The 20,044-nt window shown below is 41.8% G+C and overlaps 1 protein-coding gene across 1 annotated transcript in view; it reads right to left on the bottom strand.

Annotated features, from left to right (window-relative positions):
• MAP3K4 (mitogen-activated protein kinase kinase kinase 4) overlaps positions 1-20,044 on the bottom strand; it is a 111,705-nt gene that overhangs the window by 66,220 nt on the left and 25,441 nt on the right. The window contains exon 2 of the mRNA XM_032593352.1: positions 5,988-6,178. Within this exon, the coding sequence (XP_032449243.1) occupies positions 5,988-6,178 (191 nt within the window). The remainder of the gene's footprint in view (positions 1-5,987; positions 6,179-20,044) is intronic.

Here is a 20,044-nt window from a genome sequence, read left to right as displayed (position 1 = left end):
TGGCTTGAGTGTTTTCATTCTTATTTAACCTATTTAAGCTATTAAATGAACCAGCTTTTAACTACGTTAAAAGAACAAAACTTTACGGATGTGATAGTTTGACTATCTCTTCCTTAAACCCATCTTAAGAAGAACAGTTACATATGACTAATTATTGTCCAAAACTTATTAAAATCTTAATTGCTGTGATTGGGCAGTTATTTACCATTATCCAAAAGTATAATTCAAATAATACCACAATTAGATCCTGTTACTAGGGAAGTATGAAACCCAGCCTGGTCAGTGAGCTAAGTCAAGAGCTTAACTGGCAGGTTCCATCAGTCAGGATGTCACATAGCTGACTTCTTTTTAGGTAATAGGAACTGACCGTTCTTCCCGAGCTATCATAATGTGGCTATCATATTTGTCACAGCTTCTAAAAATAGAAGTTAATATTCTGACAACAAAAATGTCTTTAACCGCAAAAAACGGATAAAATATAGTTCTGCACACTTCTAAACTGGCAACCATTTAAAAGTCCATCAATACAAAGCAAGAAATAAAACACCGCAACAACGGTGACCTCGCCTTCGCCCTCACGTCCCACCCCCGTCTTCAGTTCTCTCCCGTCTCAGTCTCAGACAACCTCTGTGACAGACACTGTTTTGAACTGTCCTGTCTGGTGGTTGCACACTCACATACTACAGTTGGAAATCACAAACGATGAATGACACATGAATCTCTGGGCAGCATTTACTATGTGCATTTGCAGGGACTTCTCTAAAGTCTACTCCCAGTGTGTGGATTTGCCGGGTCAAGGACATAACCGACCACAACTTGACCGTATTAACAAATTACTGTCCCACAAGGATTGAGACCATTTATACTCCCGTTAGCCTGCATGAAAGCTGCCATCTCCTCATATCTCTGCTAGCAGTTACTCACTGAGGTAACTGTAAGAAATATATTTGGTTTTTGTCCAGGTTCCTGGCACAGAGCTGCTAAAAAACCCTCGGAATTTCCTAAGTGATAGGGGTTATCTTTTATTATTCATAAGGAGCCCCTTTCAATCACATCTAATAAATTTATGCTAAAGAGGTGACTTAGGGGGTGCTCCTAGAAAGCCTCCAGATGGGGCTGGTCACAGAGGGAGCAAGTAATTAGCAGCCCCCCTACCCACCTTCCTAACCTCCCAGAAAGGGGTTAGAGAGGGCAGCCTGGAGATTAAGAGCTACAAAGACTCTCAAACGGGAAATGTGATGAGCCCCAGGTTGATGAACACATGGAGGTGGTGGGAGGCTAACTAACACCTGGGAGGACCCGGAAGTTTCATGGGAACCCGACACCCTGCCCTACACCTCTCTTCCATTTGGCTGTTCCTGAGTCCTTTATACCATAAAGTAAGTAAAGTGTGTTCCTGAGTTCCTGTGAGTTCTAGGAAATTATGGACCTGAAGAGGGTCTCATGGGAACTCTCAATTTATAGCAGGCTAGTTAGAAAGGGGCCTGGGACTGAATTTCCAATTATAAAAAAAATAAATCTATAGTAGTTACTACTATGGATTAGTAGCAGTTACCCTGAGCCTATAATAATAAAATATTTGAAGAATCATATCCATATAATCAGTTCATGACAATGGTTACCATTGCTAAAAGAAAATAAACGTTAATAGTTACTCTTACCTCCTTTCAATATAATGCCCTCAGTTACCTTTTCATGTGGTTATATTCCTTCAGGAATGCTTATGACGTTGTCTGCATTCACAAAGGAGAGAGGCTGGAGGCATAAAGACAGTAAGGCTGCCCAGACACAAACGCTCCAAAGCTTTATATCCAATGCAGGCAGGAGCTAGTCTCTTACAGCTAGCAACCCACCTCCTGCTGGTGAAATGCCCTGTGGTCCCCCCACCCCCCACCCCACAACGAATTCTGGCGGCCATGTGTCGCCAAAGAATTCAGCAAAAGCGGTGTCATGTGACTTCCTAAGTTATGAACCCTTACAACTTTCACCTCGACCTCTCGTGACACTTGCTCTGGGGGAAGCTAGCTGCCACATAAGAATTCCCATTACCCGGGACCAGTGTGCTGTGAAGAAGCCCAGGATATGCCATGTGGAAGGTTATGTAGGAACGAAACAAGGCCAGCCAGCTCTCAGCCCAGGTGCCAGACTCGTGAGTAAAGGAGCCATTGCGGACCACAGAGACCCAGCGACACCCTGTGGAGAGGAACCGAAAGCCCACTCTGAGGGCCCTATCCAGACCATGACCACATCTGCAGCCAACTGAGCCATTTCAGCTAAAGCTCCAGACATGATGGGTTTGAGACAAGCTGTGACCTGCCCGGACATGTGGCCCGCAGAATCCTGAGCACAATAAAATGGCTGTTCTTTCACGCCACTAAGTTTTGGGGTGGTTTGTTACACAGCAACAGATAACCTGAAAAATGCAAATACTATTGGTGACATTTGTTAAAAAGATGAGTGCAACTTGGGACTGCAGTTCTAAAGTGAAGAGTCTGATTCGGAGTGTCTTTGCTTGTGGCAGTGAGAAAGAACGAATGCACCAGTTCACATTTCCTTGGAAAGCTTTTAAAATAAAAGCTGACCAACCCAATTAATTCTAAAAGCTCTTGAAAGTACTGAGGGACCAATATATTATCATGAGTCACACACTCCTTTGAAATATTGGTCTCCCTGACTCAGCCTTCAGGTCATAGCACAAATGTCACTTGTTCCTGAAGCCGCAGGGGCCTTCCCAGCCCCTCCTGGGGGGGTGGGAGGCAGTCTCTTCTCACCAGCCTCTGTCCCACCTCCGCCCCCAAGACCGCACTGCCCGTTTACCTGCGTGCTTCCCACGCAAGTCGGGGCTCTCACCAAAGATAGTACAAGTTATCATTTCTATGTATTGGGTTTATAGGTATTTTTATTTCTTTTTGTTTGTATTTTCGAAATTTCCTACAATAAACATGTCATCTTTTACAATAAGAGACAAGATTAAGTTATTAAGGATTTTGGTCTCGTAGGTGCCACTGGATAGGTACAAGCCAAAAGACACATAGCGGGGCACCTGAGCAGCTCAGTGGGTTAAGCGCCCGGCTCTAGATTTCAGCTCAGATCATGATCTCACGGAAGGTTCATAAGTCCAGACCCCGCATCAGGCTCTGTGCTGACGATGTGGAGCCTGCCCAGGATCCTCTCTCTCTCCCTCTCTCTCCCCTACCTATCAAAATAATATAACAAACTCTATCAAAATAAATAAACAAGCATACACACATAAAATAAAGACGTATGGCCATTTACTTCTTTACCTGAAAAATGGCAAGAATTGGAGTAAGCAGTCCTAAGACCCCTTCCAGATCTAAAATTCTGTAATTTTATGGAATAAACAACTGAAAGAAATTGAGGAGGAAAGGAGGCAACCTTCCATCTTCTACCTCCCACATACCCCAGAAGGACAGTAGCCATTCAGCAAATATTTAGTGACTATTTTTCTGATTAGTGAAAGATAGTTAACTCAAGTACGGCATTCAGGTAAGCTTAACATCTGCTGCTTGTACTAGAAAAAACTCCAAACCAAGTACTCGGAGAACTATTTCTAAAAATACTCCTGTCACTATCTCAAGTTTTCTAGCCTTGAGGTTGCTTTGAAAATCCAGGCCTCAGTTTCTCAATCTACAAAACGTGAGAATTATGCCTTCGACTCCTATTCTAAAATGGTATGGACCAGGGTGCCTGGGGGACTCAGCTGGTTAAGCGTCCAACTCTTGATTTCGGCTCAGGTCATGATTTCGCGGTTTGAGCCTCACACTGGGCTCTGAGGTGACAATGCAGAGCCTGTTTAGGATTCTCTCTCTCTCTCTCTGTCCCTCCCCTGCGCGCTCTCTCTCTCTCTCTCTCTCTCTCTCTCAAAATAAACAAATAAACTTAAAAAATAAAGAAAAACCAGGGGCGCCTGGGTGGCTCAATCAGTTAAGCTTCCAACTTCGGCTCAGGTCATGATCTCACGGTTCGTGGGTTCGAGCCCCCCGTCGGGCTCTGTGCTGACAGCTGAGAGCCTGGAGCCTGCTTCAGGTTCCGTGTCTCCCTCTCTCTCTGTCCCTCTCCCACTCTCTCTCTCTCTCTCTCTCTCTCTCTCTCTCCCTCTCAAAAATAAACAAATGTTAACAAATTGTTTAAATAAATAAATAATGGAAATAAATAAAAATAAAACAGTATATGGACCAACAAGTGAAGAAAAGGCAGATGTGCTGCAGGCACCTTCTCAGTTTTCCCAGCTCGAAGCAATTATGTGCTAATACTGATTCAGGAGATGCTACTTCACTGACACCTATTTTAGATAAGGAGCTTCTATTGACGTCCTGGAAGAAATGAATAAGGGTTGATTTTAGAGAGGATAAATTGCAATAAAAGCTATTAGTTTCCAAAGGGGGTTGTAAGTGCAGGTCGCAAGTTAACATCCTGGTGCAAATAAAGTTTTAATAGAAAGTAAAAGAATCGGGGTGCCTTGCTGGCTCAGTCACTAGAGCACATGACTCCTGGTCTCAGCGTTGTAAGTTTGAGCCCCACATTGGGCGTAGAGATGACTTAAAAATAAAAAAAATAAAAAAAATAAAAATCTTAAGAGAAAATAAAAAATCACCTTCCCTGTGGAAAAGAAAGACTACTTACTGCTTAGAAATTCTTTCCTGGGTAAGATTTCACTCGAGCAAATAAACAAAATCCATTTCTCTCCCCTTCCTTCTTTCTTGAGGAAGGGCTACGACAGGAATACAGAGTGAATTTGCCAACTTACAGCCATGAGAGGTCAATGTGTGGAAGAAATCTGTAGGAAGGGGAACCTGGCCAAAGAAAAAGGAAGAACACGGACCAAAGAAATGCAGAAATGGGCAGGAGCTTGATGTCAAAAAGGGAGAACATGTGATAGGGGAAATTTCTCAGATAAGATCAAGAATGAAATCTCTACCTCGTGCAGCAACTGATGATCAACTTCCAAAAAGCTAGGAGATCAATTTTAGGACAAGTGGTTTGCTGAAATTAATAGAGAAATGCTAAAGCCATAAGGCTTCAGTGACCGGAGGATCTAAGCCAGAAAGCAGGGAACAAGGAGGTAGCAGGTCGGCATGATTTATCTCCCTCAGAAAAGAACAGCTGTGACATGCTGGAGGAAGTGAAGAAATGAAAACAGAAAACTCTCCCAGCTTCTAGGAACAGAACATTATCTGGGCTCTGAGATTCTAAACAAAGAGAAAAGGAGAACTGTCTGTGGTGATGAGGTGTAGGGTACCATCTCGGCACTGTGCCTGGCAAGAAAGAGGGCCACACACGCACGCTTAGGGCCATGTCACGGTCACCAACAGAGAGCACACGTCATGAGCTGCTTAGAGAAGCCTGGCTCTGCCTCTCCCCAACTACCCACACATCAAGTCTAGAAGACAAAAGCTAGAGATTCCAAGAATGAAAAAGGCCTGGGTGGCTCGGTGAGCGTCCGACTTCAGCTCAGGTCATGATCTCACAGTTCGCGGGTTCGAGCCCCGCATCAGGCTCTGCGCTGACACCTACAGTCTGGAGCCTGTTTCCGATTCTGTCTCTGTCTCTGTCTCTGTCTCTCTCTCTCTCTGCCCCTCCCCCACTCACACTCTGTCTCTGTCTCTCAAAAGTAAATACACGTTTTTAAAAAATGTGTTGTTGGTTTTTTTTTTAATGAAAGGCCAACTATCTCATCCACGAGTACCATCCTGAAGGAGTACACACTCGACTTCTTCCACCACTGGCTTTAACAATTACTCCGGCCAAACCTTTCTAGCTCTGGAGAATTCTTTTCTCCTTCATTAACAATACTGCTAGTGGTAATGATTCAAAAGTTAAGAAGTGAAATTTAAAATCGGCACCAAAATTAAATTTAAGATAAGAAGAAAAACATTCTCATAGAAAGGATCAATCAATAGTTATGTGATCTACCGATTAGGTACTGAAAGCATCAGGCCTGTGTATGTCGTACGTAGCGCACTCACCTTTCAAACCAGACCGGCCAGCAGGCCTCCCGACGTTATTCCTCTGGTGCTTGGTGGACATGCGTTTTATCTGCCGAGGGGTGCTGGGGGGAGAGGTGCCATCAAGGTTCTCTGTATTGGTTTCATCTGGAAAGTCCTCTGGATCAGACTCGGAATTCTGGCAGCCGGAATCTCCTAACGCGCGCTCTTGCCTACGAAACATGATACACACAGAAAATACTCAGTGACGCGGTAAGTGAACTCAAATGTAAACTACTTGCAATTTCATTTAAGAACTCTTCGCAGAACTTTGCTACGGATACGTCTCCTCCTCGGCACCGGCGTCGTCCTCCTCTATTTGTACGTGTGGCACTCACAGGAGAGCTCCTCTTTCGCCCGGTGGAGTAACGACCGTGACTTCTGCTCTGACCGCGAACGGCGAACAGCAGGGGAACCGCACGAGCAGGACGGCCCGCAGTTTCTCTGCTTAGAGAATTCTGACGTCAGTGACGTTTAAAACCAAAAGCTCACAGATTGAGTAAAAACAGAGCAAAGGACTGGAAGATACCAATCAGACAGAACGAGGTATGTACGTGTGTGCTGGCCACTGAAAGCCGGGTGGGCGAGTGGACTTGCCTCGTCCTGCCCCGGACCTCGGGGCTGCTCTTCCTCTGAGGCACACAGAACAGAAAGGCCAGGAACGTTCTATGGTGACCCCGGCAGCAAAGCAGGGGGCACCGCTAACAGACGAGAGGTCCATGTTCCTATGTTCTCCGCCACACACGACAGGGCAGGGCTCGGGTGAGCAGTGGGGGAGGACGCTGGGGAAGGAGAAAAAGGAATTCGTTTCTCTTCAGCTTCAAAATGCCACTCCTCACTAACTTGTCCTCTGGTAATGCTTCCGGCCAATTCTCTATCCCCAGCCAGCTTCTCAAACACCACTATTTTGATAAAGTTCTATTTTTGCGAAACCAACAACAACAACAAAAAACTTATTAGTACAAACAGAAACAAATACAATCCCAGAACAGCAAGCTAGAAGGAACCGATCATGAAGCTCCTTTCAAGTACATACCACAGTCTACCGCATTCTGAATATTCTTTATTAAATACGCTTCAAATTTTTAAACATAACTCCACACTATATCCAAGACAGAACCAGTTTTCTTCCTGGCAATTCATATCCTGATATAAAATCAAAGCTATTACAAAATCAAGATGGAAAAAAAAAAAACCACTCTAAAATATAGGATACATTATTGAATTATACTGACAAAATATTAGAAAATAAACTTTCAAAAAATAAAAATGCTGCAGAATTACATAAATTTACAGCACTGAAATCCATACAGAATCCCTCAGATGGGTCAAAAACTGACATAACCAGACAAGACCACTCTAGATACTGTGAATATACATGGCCCCACACATATGTGCATACATTAAGACATACAAATGAAATACCCTGAAAGCTGACTACAACAAATTAAATCATAAGCAAAGTTAGAAATGAGGTTTTTTTTTATTTTTTTAACGTTTGTTTATTTTTGAGAAAGCGTGCAGCGGGGGAGGGGTAGAGAGAGGGGGGAGGGGTACAGAAGACCCAAAGCGGGCTCTGCCCTGACAGCAGCAAGCCCGATACGGGGCTCGAACTCACAAACCACGGGATCATGACCCAAGCCGAGGTCAGACACTCAAACAACTGAGCCCCTAGGTGTCCCAGAAATAAGTTTTAAGTATTCCTGTTCCCTCAGGCTAACCACATCTATAATTTAAGTATCACACAGTCATACAATAAATAATACAACTTCCAGATGAACTTGGAATTTCCTACATCCATATCTTCTACACTCACTGCAAAATAGCTGATTCAGCTGAACAGAAGATACGACTATCAGTGACAAGGTCACTCAAATCATTTCCCCGTGTTGTAGTGGTTACTAGCATAAGCTTGGAATGATTAACACTAGGCTTTGTGGCACAAGGGACTTTGGTTGAAAGGCTGACTGTGCTAGTTAGTAGCCATGTGGGCCTTCTCCAAATTACTTAGTATCTCCACATTGCACATTTACCAAATAAAGATAATGCTTAGAATCCATACCTATGAGGATTTAATCCAATAATGTATGCTTAACAAAAGAGTAATAATAGAGCAGGGTTCACTAAATGATTGCCACTGCTCATATTATAAACCGTGGAAGTCACCAAGCCTATTGGCCATCATGAGGGAACCTGAGTTCCTTCCTCATCTACTTAACATTAAGACAGGGGGTACCTGGCTGGCTCAGTTGGTACAGCAGGCAACTGCTGACCTCATGGTTGTTAGTTACAGCCCCACGGAGGGTGTAGAGATTATTTAAAAATAAAAATGTTTAAAAAAATAAAAAAGGAAAGGGGCACCTGGGTGGCTCTGTCGGTAAAGTGCCCACCTTTGGTAAAGGGCATGATCTTGCAGTAGGTGAGTGAGAGCCCCGCGTCGGGCTCTGTGCTGACAGCTCGGAGCCTGGAGCCTGCTTCGGATTCTGTGTCTCCCCCTCTCTGCCCCTCCCTCACTCATGCTCTGTCTCTCTCTGTCTCTCAATAATAAATGGACGTTAAAAAAAATATTTTTTTAAATAAAAAAGGAAAGAGAAGTCTGCCTTTGAGTTCAGCATGGTACAGGCCCGGAAACTATCTTAACATTTTTAACACCTTCTAAATTGTTTCAAATTCAATACTATAACTTTTTTTTCCCCACTAAGATAAAGTCAATGGTAAGGAAGGGCAGCATATTTCATTACTTTCGTATCTCCAAGTTTCTAGGATAGAACTCAAAAGCATTCAATGTTTTACCACAAAAACATATTTCATATTTCAGAATGGTAATCACAACAAAACTACAGCACAGACATTTAGTCAGTTAAACACATCAAGGCCAGAGAGCAGCGAATGCCAGGCTAAACAGAAAAATGGAGTCAGATAAAAGAGCAAACGAGACAATCAAAACATCCCTCTGCAGTGAAGAGAGACGTGGACTCAGGAAGCAGAAGACCAAAGGCCAAGTCCCAGCCTGACTAGACAGGTGACTGCATTCGTGACTTAATCTTTCTACGACTAAGAAAAAGACTAATATATAATTTGTAAAGCCAACATTCTAAAATACTTCAGGAAATTCAGTTATAAATATTTCAAAAAAGTCAAGGATATCAAAGCACTGGAAATAAACGGCTATGTGGAAAACACTACAGTATAAAACAGGCACAGAAAATGGCCTGTTTTAGTAGCATCCAGCAGCACTGTGTGCATGAATAAATTACTAAAACGCAAAGTATAGGAGGAGGAGGTTTTTATGAAGAGGGACTGAAAATGTCCAAACATCAGTGAGCCAGGTCTCCAAGGGCCAGCTCCCGGAGCTAAGGACAGAATCATGATCTCGGGATGAGGAGAGTTTATTTTTCAAGAAGTACCTTTGTCTGATCTACATATGATGGAAACAAGTCGACTGCTTTAGCAGATAAAAAGAGTCAAAGAAAGTACATGTAATAAAGATGCTAACTTTTATGAAAAAATTTAATTTGGGGAAACAGAAAAAAAAATATTTGTCATCTAACTACGGACAAGTTATTTCTCTACACACGGAAAAATTCACTTGGCTGCACTCTCCAAATAAAAGTAAAAGACTAAATCCCTGTAATACTTCTCCAGAAGCTGAAGATCTCTTGTTTTCAAATCTGCATCTATCCCCAAACAGAAAGTCATCTTAGTCTATAACCTCACACACACAATAGACACTACTGGTTTCAAAGTATTTCCAAATTATTTAATTACTCTAACAGCAAACATAAAAAATGCATGGAAGCAAAGAGGAATACTGTCATAAACAATGTATTAAAATAAGATAAAACACGGTGCACTTCATCACTCTTTATTCATTATGCCACACAGAAAGTGAGGTAGAAAAACTGCCATGCGGAGCTGACAGCCACTTTCTTAGGATTACTTAAGATGGTACTCACACTCACTGAAAATGTTAATAGTTTACATTCCATCCAAGTAACTTAGTAACTTAATACATGTCAGTACAAAGTCCAAATATATTTGAAGGAATTTTTTAAAAGTCTAGCACTCAATAAGTAAAATTCATGTCTGCCATCCTGTCAAAAATTACCAAAGAAAAGGAAAATATGGCCCAACCCAGGAAAAAAAAATCAGTAAGCAGACCAGAAATTTTGCTCAAACAGAACCTGTAAAGATGAAAACTATATCTGAAATGAAAAACACTCTGGATGGGATTTAAAAGCAGATGAGACACAGCAGAGGAAAAGAACCGTGAACTTGAAGATACAGCAATAGAAATGATCCAAAATGAATCAGAAAAAGATTAAGGAAAACAAAGAAAAAGAACAGAGCATCAGTTATCTGTGGGGCAGTAACAAGCAGTGTAACGTGTGTTATTAGAATCCAAAACAGAAAAAGGGAAGCACAGAAAAAATCTTTTAAGAATTAAGGGCTGAAAATGTTCTAAATTGGAAGGAAACTGTAGCTCACAGATCCAAGGAGCTCCACAAACTCCAAGCAGAACAACTTGAAGAAAACTATCAGTTTTGACTATGCACATCATAATCAAATTGCTGAAAACCAATGATGAAGAGAAAAATCTTAAAAGGAGACAGAGAAAAATAACTCGGCTTGGGAGTCTAAGCTAAGAAGCAATATACAATAGAGGGGTGGGAAGGGAAATCAAGCTAAAAGTTTCTTTTCTTTCTGTAAAAAGAAAAATTTATACACAAAATCTAGGAATATAAACACTAGTGGTAAGTTCAAAAGAACGTGCATCATTTCAATTAAGTAACCCAAACCATCCAAAACCTCATTTTGTATTAGCTCATGTGAGATGAGCTAATGTGGTCAGTTGACTGGTTCAGAATGTTGCCATGGATACCAATTATTTTGGATGAGGAAAGTAATACAAGGTTTACATCAATTGCCCTGAAACACTGGCCTGATATGTGCTGAAAAACACGCAAATGTGAAATTCCTTTCTAGTGCTAAATTTCTGACAGTCATATAAAACAGTGTCTCACTCTTTTCACATCAAACTTTGCTAAAGTACTATTCACTTGACATAGAATCTGGTCTAACAAAAGTGTGCCCTGAACTCAACCCAAGGGGTTTTGCTGTCATTTCAATGGAAAATGTGTGGAAGACAAGACAAAAATTCAAGTAACTAGGGGTTAAATAGTTCTGCTGTGACACAGTTGGTGAACCACATGGTGCCCGAAATAGCTCATCTATAAAATAATGAAGTTGGATTAGACGAGTTCAAAAACATCTGTGGTTTTGCAAAAGCCCAAACACACCAAACACACACACACACACACACACACACACACACACACACACACACACCCTTCTTTAGAAGTTCTTTAGCAAAGTCCCTAGAAATCAATTTTAGGGACACCTGGGTGGCTCAGTCAGTTAAGCTTCCGACTTTGGCTTGGGTCCTGATCTCACAGTTCGTGTGTTCGAGCCCCGCGTCAGGCTCTGTGCTGACAGCTCAGAGCCTGGAGCCTGCTTCAGATTTGGTCTCCCTCTCTCTGTGCCCCTCCCCTGCTTACATTCCATTTCTCTCTCTTAAAAATAAACATTAAAAATTTTTTTAAAAACAATCAAGTATTTTATTCACTTATGAAGTATAGTACTCACCCGTGTGAGATCCTCTCTGTCAACTCTGCCTTCTCACTAACCTATTCTCTATTAAACAATAATTAAAGAAAGATTTCAGGAAAGGCAGGGAAGGGGGTAGGCAGAGGTGGTAGATTTTCTAGATTTCTTTTTTTAAGAATTCATACTAAAGAGTTTGCTTGGCTGGTGGTATAAATCAAAAGCAGCTAAGCTAAATTTGAGGTTGCTCAGTTGGTTTGTATTTGTAAGAGCCAATTAATTAAAAAGTTAGTTGATCTATATTGTCAGCCTATCATTGAATGTTTATCAGCTAACCTCCAACTAAACTGTTGTCAAACCTCAAATTTATCCAATATTTGCTAAGTTTTTAACTTTTTCTGTGGTGCCTGGGTGGCTCAGTTGGTTAAGCATCCGACTTTGGCTCAGGTCCTGATCTCACAGCTAGTGGGTTCCCGCCCCACATCAGGCTCTGTGCTGACAGCTTGGAGCCTGGAGCCTGCTTCAGATTCTGGGTCTCCCCCTCTCTCTGCCCCTCCCCTGCTCACGCTCTGTCTCTCTCCCCCCAAAATAATAAATAAACATTAAAAGAAATATATTGAACTTCTTCATTGACTCAGAGTATAGGGTCTTTACAAACCTACTGAGTCTTGGTTTTCAAGACAGACATTCAAACTTAATTTTTTTTTAAACTAAATTCATTTTTTTTTTAACAAAAGCAGATTAAAAAAAAAAAAAAAAGATTTCCCGTGAAAAGAACTATCCCTCCCAACCAGTCTCAAAGCTCTGGGAAGGCAGGGACCCATCTATTACTGTTTCACCACAGTTTCTCCAATGTCTAGGACAGTACCTGGTGCACATTATGTGCCCAATAACTACCTACTGAATAAATGAACTTGTGAGGCAAAAATAATGTTCTCTTTTGATACTTCAGACTTAATCATCATCTAAAGTCTATTAAAATACAATCCCATTTAATTATTTGAAGAATGTAATTTTTTTTAAAGGCTGCAAGAATTAAATGATTGTTGATTTCTGTGGATGATGTTATTGGGATACTGTAACCCTAGGTGCCAAGGTAACTACCTCCCGTCCAGAACAATGGCAATGGTGGATAACGGAGGGAATCGTGGTTTTGGAATCAGATTAACATGGGTTGAAATCCTTATGTCCCCACTGTTAAGAATACAAGCTTTAATCGAATTACTCTAAATTTGCTTACACTTTCATTTATTAGAAGCCTTCTTATCAAATGCCACTGAGACTTGTGGCTAGCCAGTTAATTTTAAAAATACATATCCGGGGTGCCTGGGTGGCTCCGTCGGTTAAGTGTCTGACTTCAGCTCAGGTCATGATCTCACAGCTCATGGGTTCAAGCCCCACATCGGGCTCTGTGCTGCCAGCTTGGAGCCTGGAGCCTGCTTCGGATTCTGTGTCTCCCTCTCTCTCTGCCCCTTTCCCACTCGTGCTCTGTCTCTCTCTCTCTCTCAAAAATAAATATTAAAAAAAAATTTTTTAAATACATATCAAGAGCATAAAGAATGAAACATGCAAACTCGAAAACCCGAAACATCTGTGGTGGCTGTGACTTTGGTGGCCTTCCACAAACCTGGCCTCCCAGTATTCACACCCTTCTATAATCACCTCCTCTTGAATCCAGTATGACCTTGTAACCTGCTTTAACTAAAGAGATGCAGTGAAAGTGACACTGGGCCAGTTACACCCTTGTCCTTCAGGGGAGGCTGGCCACAGGTAAGAAGGCCAGCAGCCCTGAGACTTCCGCGGTCTTCAAAGCCCCACCTAGGCAGGTGGACAGGCTGCACGAAGAGCCTAGCTAGGTCAAAGTCTTGTGAGCTTCCAGCTGACAGCCAGCACCAACTTGCTAGCTTGTGAGTGAGGCTATTTTGGACCTTCCAGCTGTCCACTGAACCCAAGCCAAGACCATGAGGAGCAGAAGACCCACTCAGTACCGTAACAGATAAGAAATGGTTTTCATTTTAAGCCATTAAGCTTTGATATGGCCTGTTAAATTATAAGAGATAACAGCCACACATATAAAACTTAAACATCTACTTTCACTTTAAGCCCATGAATGAGATTAAACCTATCACCACTCTGATGAGGGCCACAGCCTTGCCTTTTAGTGTGGGTCCCCGAGAGAAGTCATGAGTCACACATACCACGACCAAGTGCCGTGTCTGCAATCCACACTCTGGTTCTTTAAAATAGAACAAGAATCTAAAGACTTTCGTGGAGCAACTTTTCCAGATTTTCATGATTTTTCTTCCTAAATGTTAACAGTCCTCTCCTTTACCTATTTGATGGCAATTTTCTTTTTGTGACCTATCTTGAGACTTTCCAAAGTATTCCATCTAGAGAGAAACTACAATTCTCTTTTGCATTCACAGTTCACATGTTTGTATAAAAGCGTACTAAAAAAAAAAAAAAAAAGCGTACTAAATTATGCAATAACAATTAAAACATACAACAGACCTAAACAGATTTAGGAACAAACAAGGAACTCTTGATAAGCATATGTTTCAACTGGTGGAAACAGAAAGTCACGGCCATTCTAGAGTGTAACCTGTCAGTCATTCATAATGCTGCAAGCATCAGTAGATATGTTTCATAGAAGAAATGGAGAAGGTCAGGTCTTGGAAAGGGTTAGGTCACGTATGGATAAGGCTTACCTGACTTAAATCTTCTAGCAAAAGTCTTTTATTTAACTCACAGATTTACACAAAGTATACTTTATCAGTCCTAAACTAACTAGAACAAAAAGAACACTTAAAGATAAAAAAATAAATATACACTCCATATGGATAAGTTCTGCTCATCGTTAGAAATAAAAATAATTATAACCTGTTGAAAAAACATTTTCAGGGGTGCCTTGGTGGCTCAGTCAGTTGAGCGTCTGACTCTTGATTTCAGTTCAGGTCATGATCTCACAGTTGTGATACTGAGCCTCACATCTGGGCTCCATGCTGGGCGTGCAGCCTGCTTGGGATTCTCTCTCTCCGGCTTCTTCTGCCCTCCCCCTCTCCCCACCACTCTCAAAAAAATAAAAGTATTTTCAGATGAAGTCTTTCAGAAAACAAAGTCTTATAAACAAATATAACAAACTGCTTTAAAGACTTATCTTTCATTTCTGGTTAACCAGAAGACTACTCCAAAATAGAACCAGAACCAAAAGAAGAGAGAAAGAAAAAAAGATAAAGAAAGAGAAGCTTTAGGTATCTAAATACATATAAGTCATGCTACAGATGAAAAGACAAATGTGATTATTCTCGTTTTTTCTGCAATTTTGCTGCAAGAACTGAGGATAAAAAGAAGAGGGCAAAGAATAAGACATTTTCAGGTGTGCTTTCTTATTTTTACCAGTTCTAACAGCTCCAAAAATGTATGAGCATATCTATCATCTACATCTTTTTCCAAAGCTCTGCAAATCAACACTAGATCGTATGAATATAGATTCGCAAGGAGACAATCAAAATGGAACAAAAACCCTTCTGAGATGCACCGATTTGGGGCCTTCCAGCTGAGTTGTTCAACATGAACAGGAGAAGGATGCCGGCAGCACAGGTGAGAGGATGTCTTTTCAATACAAGACGTGAAAATAAGCACAGATCAGTCTTGTTGTGAACGCATCTGATGATGAAATGCCCATGGAAAAGAATTTAAAGAAAGCAACATAAAAGTGCTAATTCATTCAAAAGGAGAATTGCAGGGGTGCCTGGGTAGCTCAGTCAGTTTAGCACCCGACTCTTGGTTTCAGCTCCGATCATGATCTCGCGGTTTGCAGGTTCGAGCCCCACGTCAGACTCGGCGCTGACAGTGTGGAGCCTGCTTAGGACTCTCTCTCTCTCTCTCTCCCTCTCTCTCTGCCACATCCCTGCTCATGCTCTGGCTCGCTCAAACTAAATAAACCTAAAAAAATAAATAAATAAAGAGAACTGCGGGGCTGAAGCAGCTTAAGTGGGAAGATGAAAAACTGGACCAATGCTGGAAGGAAGAGCAAACAAAGGGTCTTCTATGCCAAGTGTGCACAAAACACTAAAGAGAAACAAGAAAAATGCTTAAAATTTTAAAGGGAGCAAAAAAAATTTTTTTTAAGGTAGCAATAAGAATTATGATGTCCCTCTACCTACTCTAACAAATGAGAACATTTTTTAAATTCCCTTATTTTAATTTTAATTTATTTGTGGAAAAAAACACATCTTCCATCATGAATTACTCCCTGTCATTCTTAGAAATCAAGTAACTGAGGAGCCTCTTTCTGTAGGAAACACATGAGCTGTCTGAATCGCCTTAGCTCAAGTTACCTTTCTAATTCAGATTTTTAAAATAGTTTTAACTACAAATATGCTCTGTGACACACACACACGCACACACACACACTCAAAAGATGAACCCTAACTCTTGGGGATAGACAGATCTAGGAAATATGAGTATATTAAATATATTCTCCCAGGGTTTTTAGCAACGTAAACTGCAAAGAAAAGTGAGGAAAGCAATTAGGACAATTTGGACATAACATCCCTCACCTCTGCTTTGACATCAGCTCAGAAAAGCTCATTTATCTAGGGACCAGATCTTGGGTTTCCAGCACCATGCTCCAATAGAAGAACCAGAAGAAATGGCTGAGTTCAGGACTGGGGCAAAGAAGATGTAATACAAGCCTGGAGCACTTTGTAGTGCCAGCAAGTGAGGAAGTGCTCAAAAAACAAACAAACAAACAAACAAACAACCTATGGGAGTATTTTAGAAGGACACAGAAACAGAGCTCCCGTTGGCCAAAACTGGAAAATTCTGGGCAACAAAATACAGATATAGAATTATACCCATGAATTATATCCAATTATAACCATGAATCCATACTGATATAATTACTAAATAAATACATGGGAGAAGAGAGAAATCACCTGTACAGACAAAAATCCAAAGAATTTAAGTCTACATTCCCCTCCCAAGGACAGGGAGGTTAACTCCCCACCACTTAGGTAGAATAACGTGTCAACGCTGGCTCACTAGCTGTGACAAATGTAGACAGTAGAAATACTGAAATTCTTTACACTATCTTTGCAATTGTCTCTAAATCTAAACTATTTTATAATAACCAATTTATTTTACACTTGATTATCTTAATGATGCTGTATGAGACAGTTCCTCGATGATGCTGAATAAATTTGGTGCTACTGTACCAGGTACAAAAGACTAAGAACCAGGACTAAATGGAAAATGTAGTATTATGAAATCAAGCAATTCTTTATCAACAGAACTGATGATTGTGGTTGTAAAAAAATTTCAAACGATAAGTAAAGAAATGCCCTTTAAAACAGTGACTTCCAAAATTGGGATATGCATCAGATTTCTATTTATGTTTTCAATCAGCTGTATAATTCGTTACACAGTAATGAATGATTTCCATTCTAACAGTATAATTGCCTCCATTAGGTACTGAATTCTGACCATCTGCCAGGCACTATGCTAACCATCATATGTAATTTCACCTAATCCTTGCCAGAGCTTATGGAGCCATTGTAGAAAGGCTTCTTTGCCCAGAAGGCCACTTCTCATTGATTATGAGAAGCGCTCGTCATCAAATACCCATTACATACTAGGTAGTCAGTCAGGCACTCTACAAATGTTATCTTATTTCACCTTCCCAACGACCCCCGCAGGTACTACTGCGATCCCTAAGCTGCAAAGGTAACTTGTGTGCTCAGCTGGAAAGGACCTGAGCCAGAACTGGAGTCCTGGCCTAACCCCACGGCCCAGGGCCCCTGCACCCCCAGCCTGGTTGCTGGGACGTCTGCCCTCTCCCGGTGGCAGACACGGAGGAATACTCCCCCTGTGGAAGGAGGCCCCTACGGGCTGGAGAAAAAAGAACGTGGGAACAGTTCGGAGATGTAGTACTCAGCCGAGCTGCAGGACTCGTATCTTTGCTGATGCCTTTTAACCACTCCACGTCGAAATTTCCTCACCTATGAAGGCGTTAGCCTGGCTAAGATACTGAGTCTCAATTCGGCTGGGGACCACAGTGTGACTACAATTTAAGTGAAAAAACAAAACGAAACAGAATAGTGAGGGCTTTGCTTGCCCTACCTCTTTCTGCGTATAAAAGAAAAGGTCTAAGTCAAATCCTCTCCCCTTCAGGTAGCTGCTTACCTTCCCTACCAAGTCCAAGAATTACGCCCTGTCTTCCCTTAATTTACTGTCCTCTAATGGAGCACTCCTCAGATCAGGCTAGTGTTTCCATTCATTTTGTGTAAATCTGCGTGTATTTATACCTAAAACAGAGCCTGAAACTACCCCCTAGAAGGACAGAAAAGCAAGCCTTTTAAATCAGAGAACGATAATTTGAAATTAACAATTAACTTTTTTTTCATTGAGAACAGGATTTTGTGTAAGAGAGGAGACAGAGGGCAATACAAAAATTTTAAGGTGTATTATCTTATTCACTTCCGTTTTTTTGTTTCTTGGGTCTTTGTTGTAGTGACTGGCTTATTTAGAGCTGAAAACACACATTAACTGTCCCATGCTTCCCTGTGTGTGTAGCTGCGTCAGCGACACTATTAGCTCCTCTAGGACGTTAACTGTGCCATTCATTCAACAGTGGCCCTACGGGACAAGCGCTGTGCTAAGAGTTGAGGAAGAACACACGACTCAACGAGAGCGTCACCATTCCTGCCCTCCTGCAGCTTCCAATCTACAGAAAGAACTAGATACTTAGCACGTAAGTGCGCACACACCAGTGTTTTCAGTGCGGTCCCCCATTACGCTGTGAACGACTGCTGGCGGACGGGGTCCAGCCCCGAGAACTGGGACAATTCCCAGCGACGATAAAGCAGACTTCTTTAAGAAGCAACATGTCAACCGAGATTCGAAAGCTCCGAAGGCCCCGACTGGACGAAGGAGAGGAGGAGCAGCTGAGACAGAGGAGCTCGGGGCTCAGGAGGAACCGAAAGGCCGTGACCACCAGGCACAGAGCGGGCAGAGTGAACGAGAGCCCCCGCAGGCAGGCGGCCATCGGATTCTGTCCTTCGTCCTAACAGGAACCTGTAGCCGCGCGGGCGCTAAAGCGGGGAGGACATGAGCAAACCCACCTCCCTAAGCATCTTCCGCCCCACTGTGCTCTACTAGACAGACGTACAGATACGCACCATTTTCTGGCACTACGTCGACTTTTTCACACACAAGGCTTCTCAACTATTCCATCACAAAGTCAACCTAAAGGGTTATTCTGTCTATGCTATTTCAACAAGCAAGACCGTTCCCCAGCTGGGAGCCCAAAGAGGAAAGAGAACTGCTCACCTGAGAGGAACGATGCCTTTAGGGATCGTGAAATCCTTAGAAATGGCCCCTTAACAACCAAGAAGTAAAACACTACCCAACACCAAAGACGTAATTAAAGATATATACACGTACACAAAGTTGTCTCGTGAAAAATATAATTTTCTTCTAATTAAAAACTATGTAAACTAGGAAAAAATGTAAATGGGTCTAAAACAATTTTAGAAGAAAAAAATAAAAGCTCCCATTTTTAATTATATAGCTTTCTTCACTCAAGAGAACATAATTGGTAACTGTGGTTGAATACATAAGGCCAACGTGAAATTTACTGGAAATGTAGAGCCTAGAAGTCTTGTTTGTGCCAAAAATAAACACCACCTACGGTTTCAGAAAAGAATGTCTCACAGTATACACTTAAATGCAACATGTACAAAAAATATAGGGAACACAAAAAGAGTTAACGTATCAAAACTGTATTTTTGTTTAATTTTTTTTCTAACGTTTATTATTAAGAGGCAGAGAGAAACAGACCATGAGCATGGGAGGGCCAGAGAGAGGGGGAGACACAGAATCCAAAGCAGGCTCCAGGCACTGAGCTGTCAGCAAAGAGCCCGACACAGGGCTCAAACTCACAAACTACAAGATCATGACCTGAGCCGAAGTTGGACACTTAACTGACTGAGCCACCCAGGTGCCCCTTTTTAATTTTTATTTGAGAGAGACACAGAGAGAGAGAGTGAGCACTTGCTAGCAGGGCAGAGGGGCAGAGGGAAAGAGAAACATTCCTAAGCAGGCTCCACACTCAGCACAGAGCCCAATGTAGGGCTCAATCCCACATTGAGGTCAGGGATTATGACCTGAGCCGAAATCAAGAGCTGGATGCTTAACCAGTTGTGTCGCTCAGGCACCCCAAAACTATATTACCTTATAGCTCAATCATCAGACCACGAATTCCCTGAAACTGAATGCAAATTTTTATTACGTGCATTTTTCAGAGGAGTCAAGAGTCTACGGTTTTGATCAGATTCTCAAATACAATCTATGACCGAAAAAAGGTAAAGAAGCAATGACCTAGAGAATATTTACCACACATTTAGCAGAGTTCTCTTTTCAAAATACCTCAT

Source organism: Lynx canadensis, chromosome B2, assembly GCF_007474595.2.
Source record: "Lynx canadensis isolate LIC74 chromosome B2, mLynCan4.pri.v2, whole genome shotgun sequence".
In the NCBI taxonomy this organism is placed as follows: Eukaryota; Metazoa; Chordata; class Mammalia; order Carnivora; family Felidae; genus Lynx; species Lynx canadensis.
The sequence above is the reverse complement of the archived record's forward strand: the minus strand, read 5'-3'. Positions and strand labels throughout refer to the sequence as shown.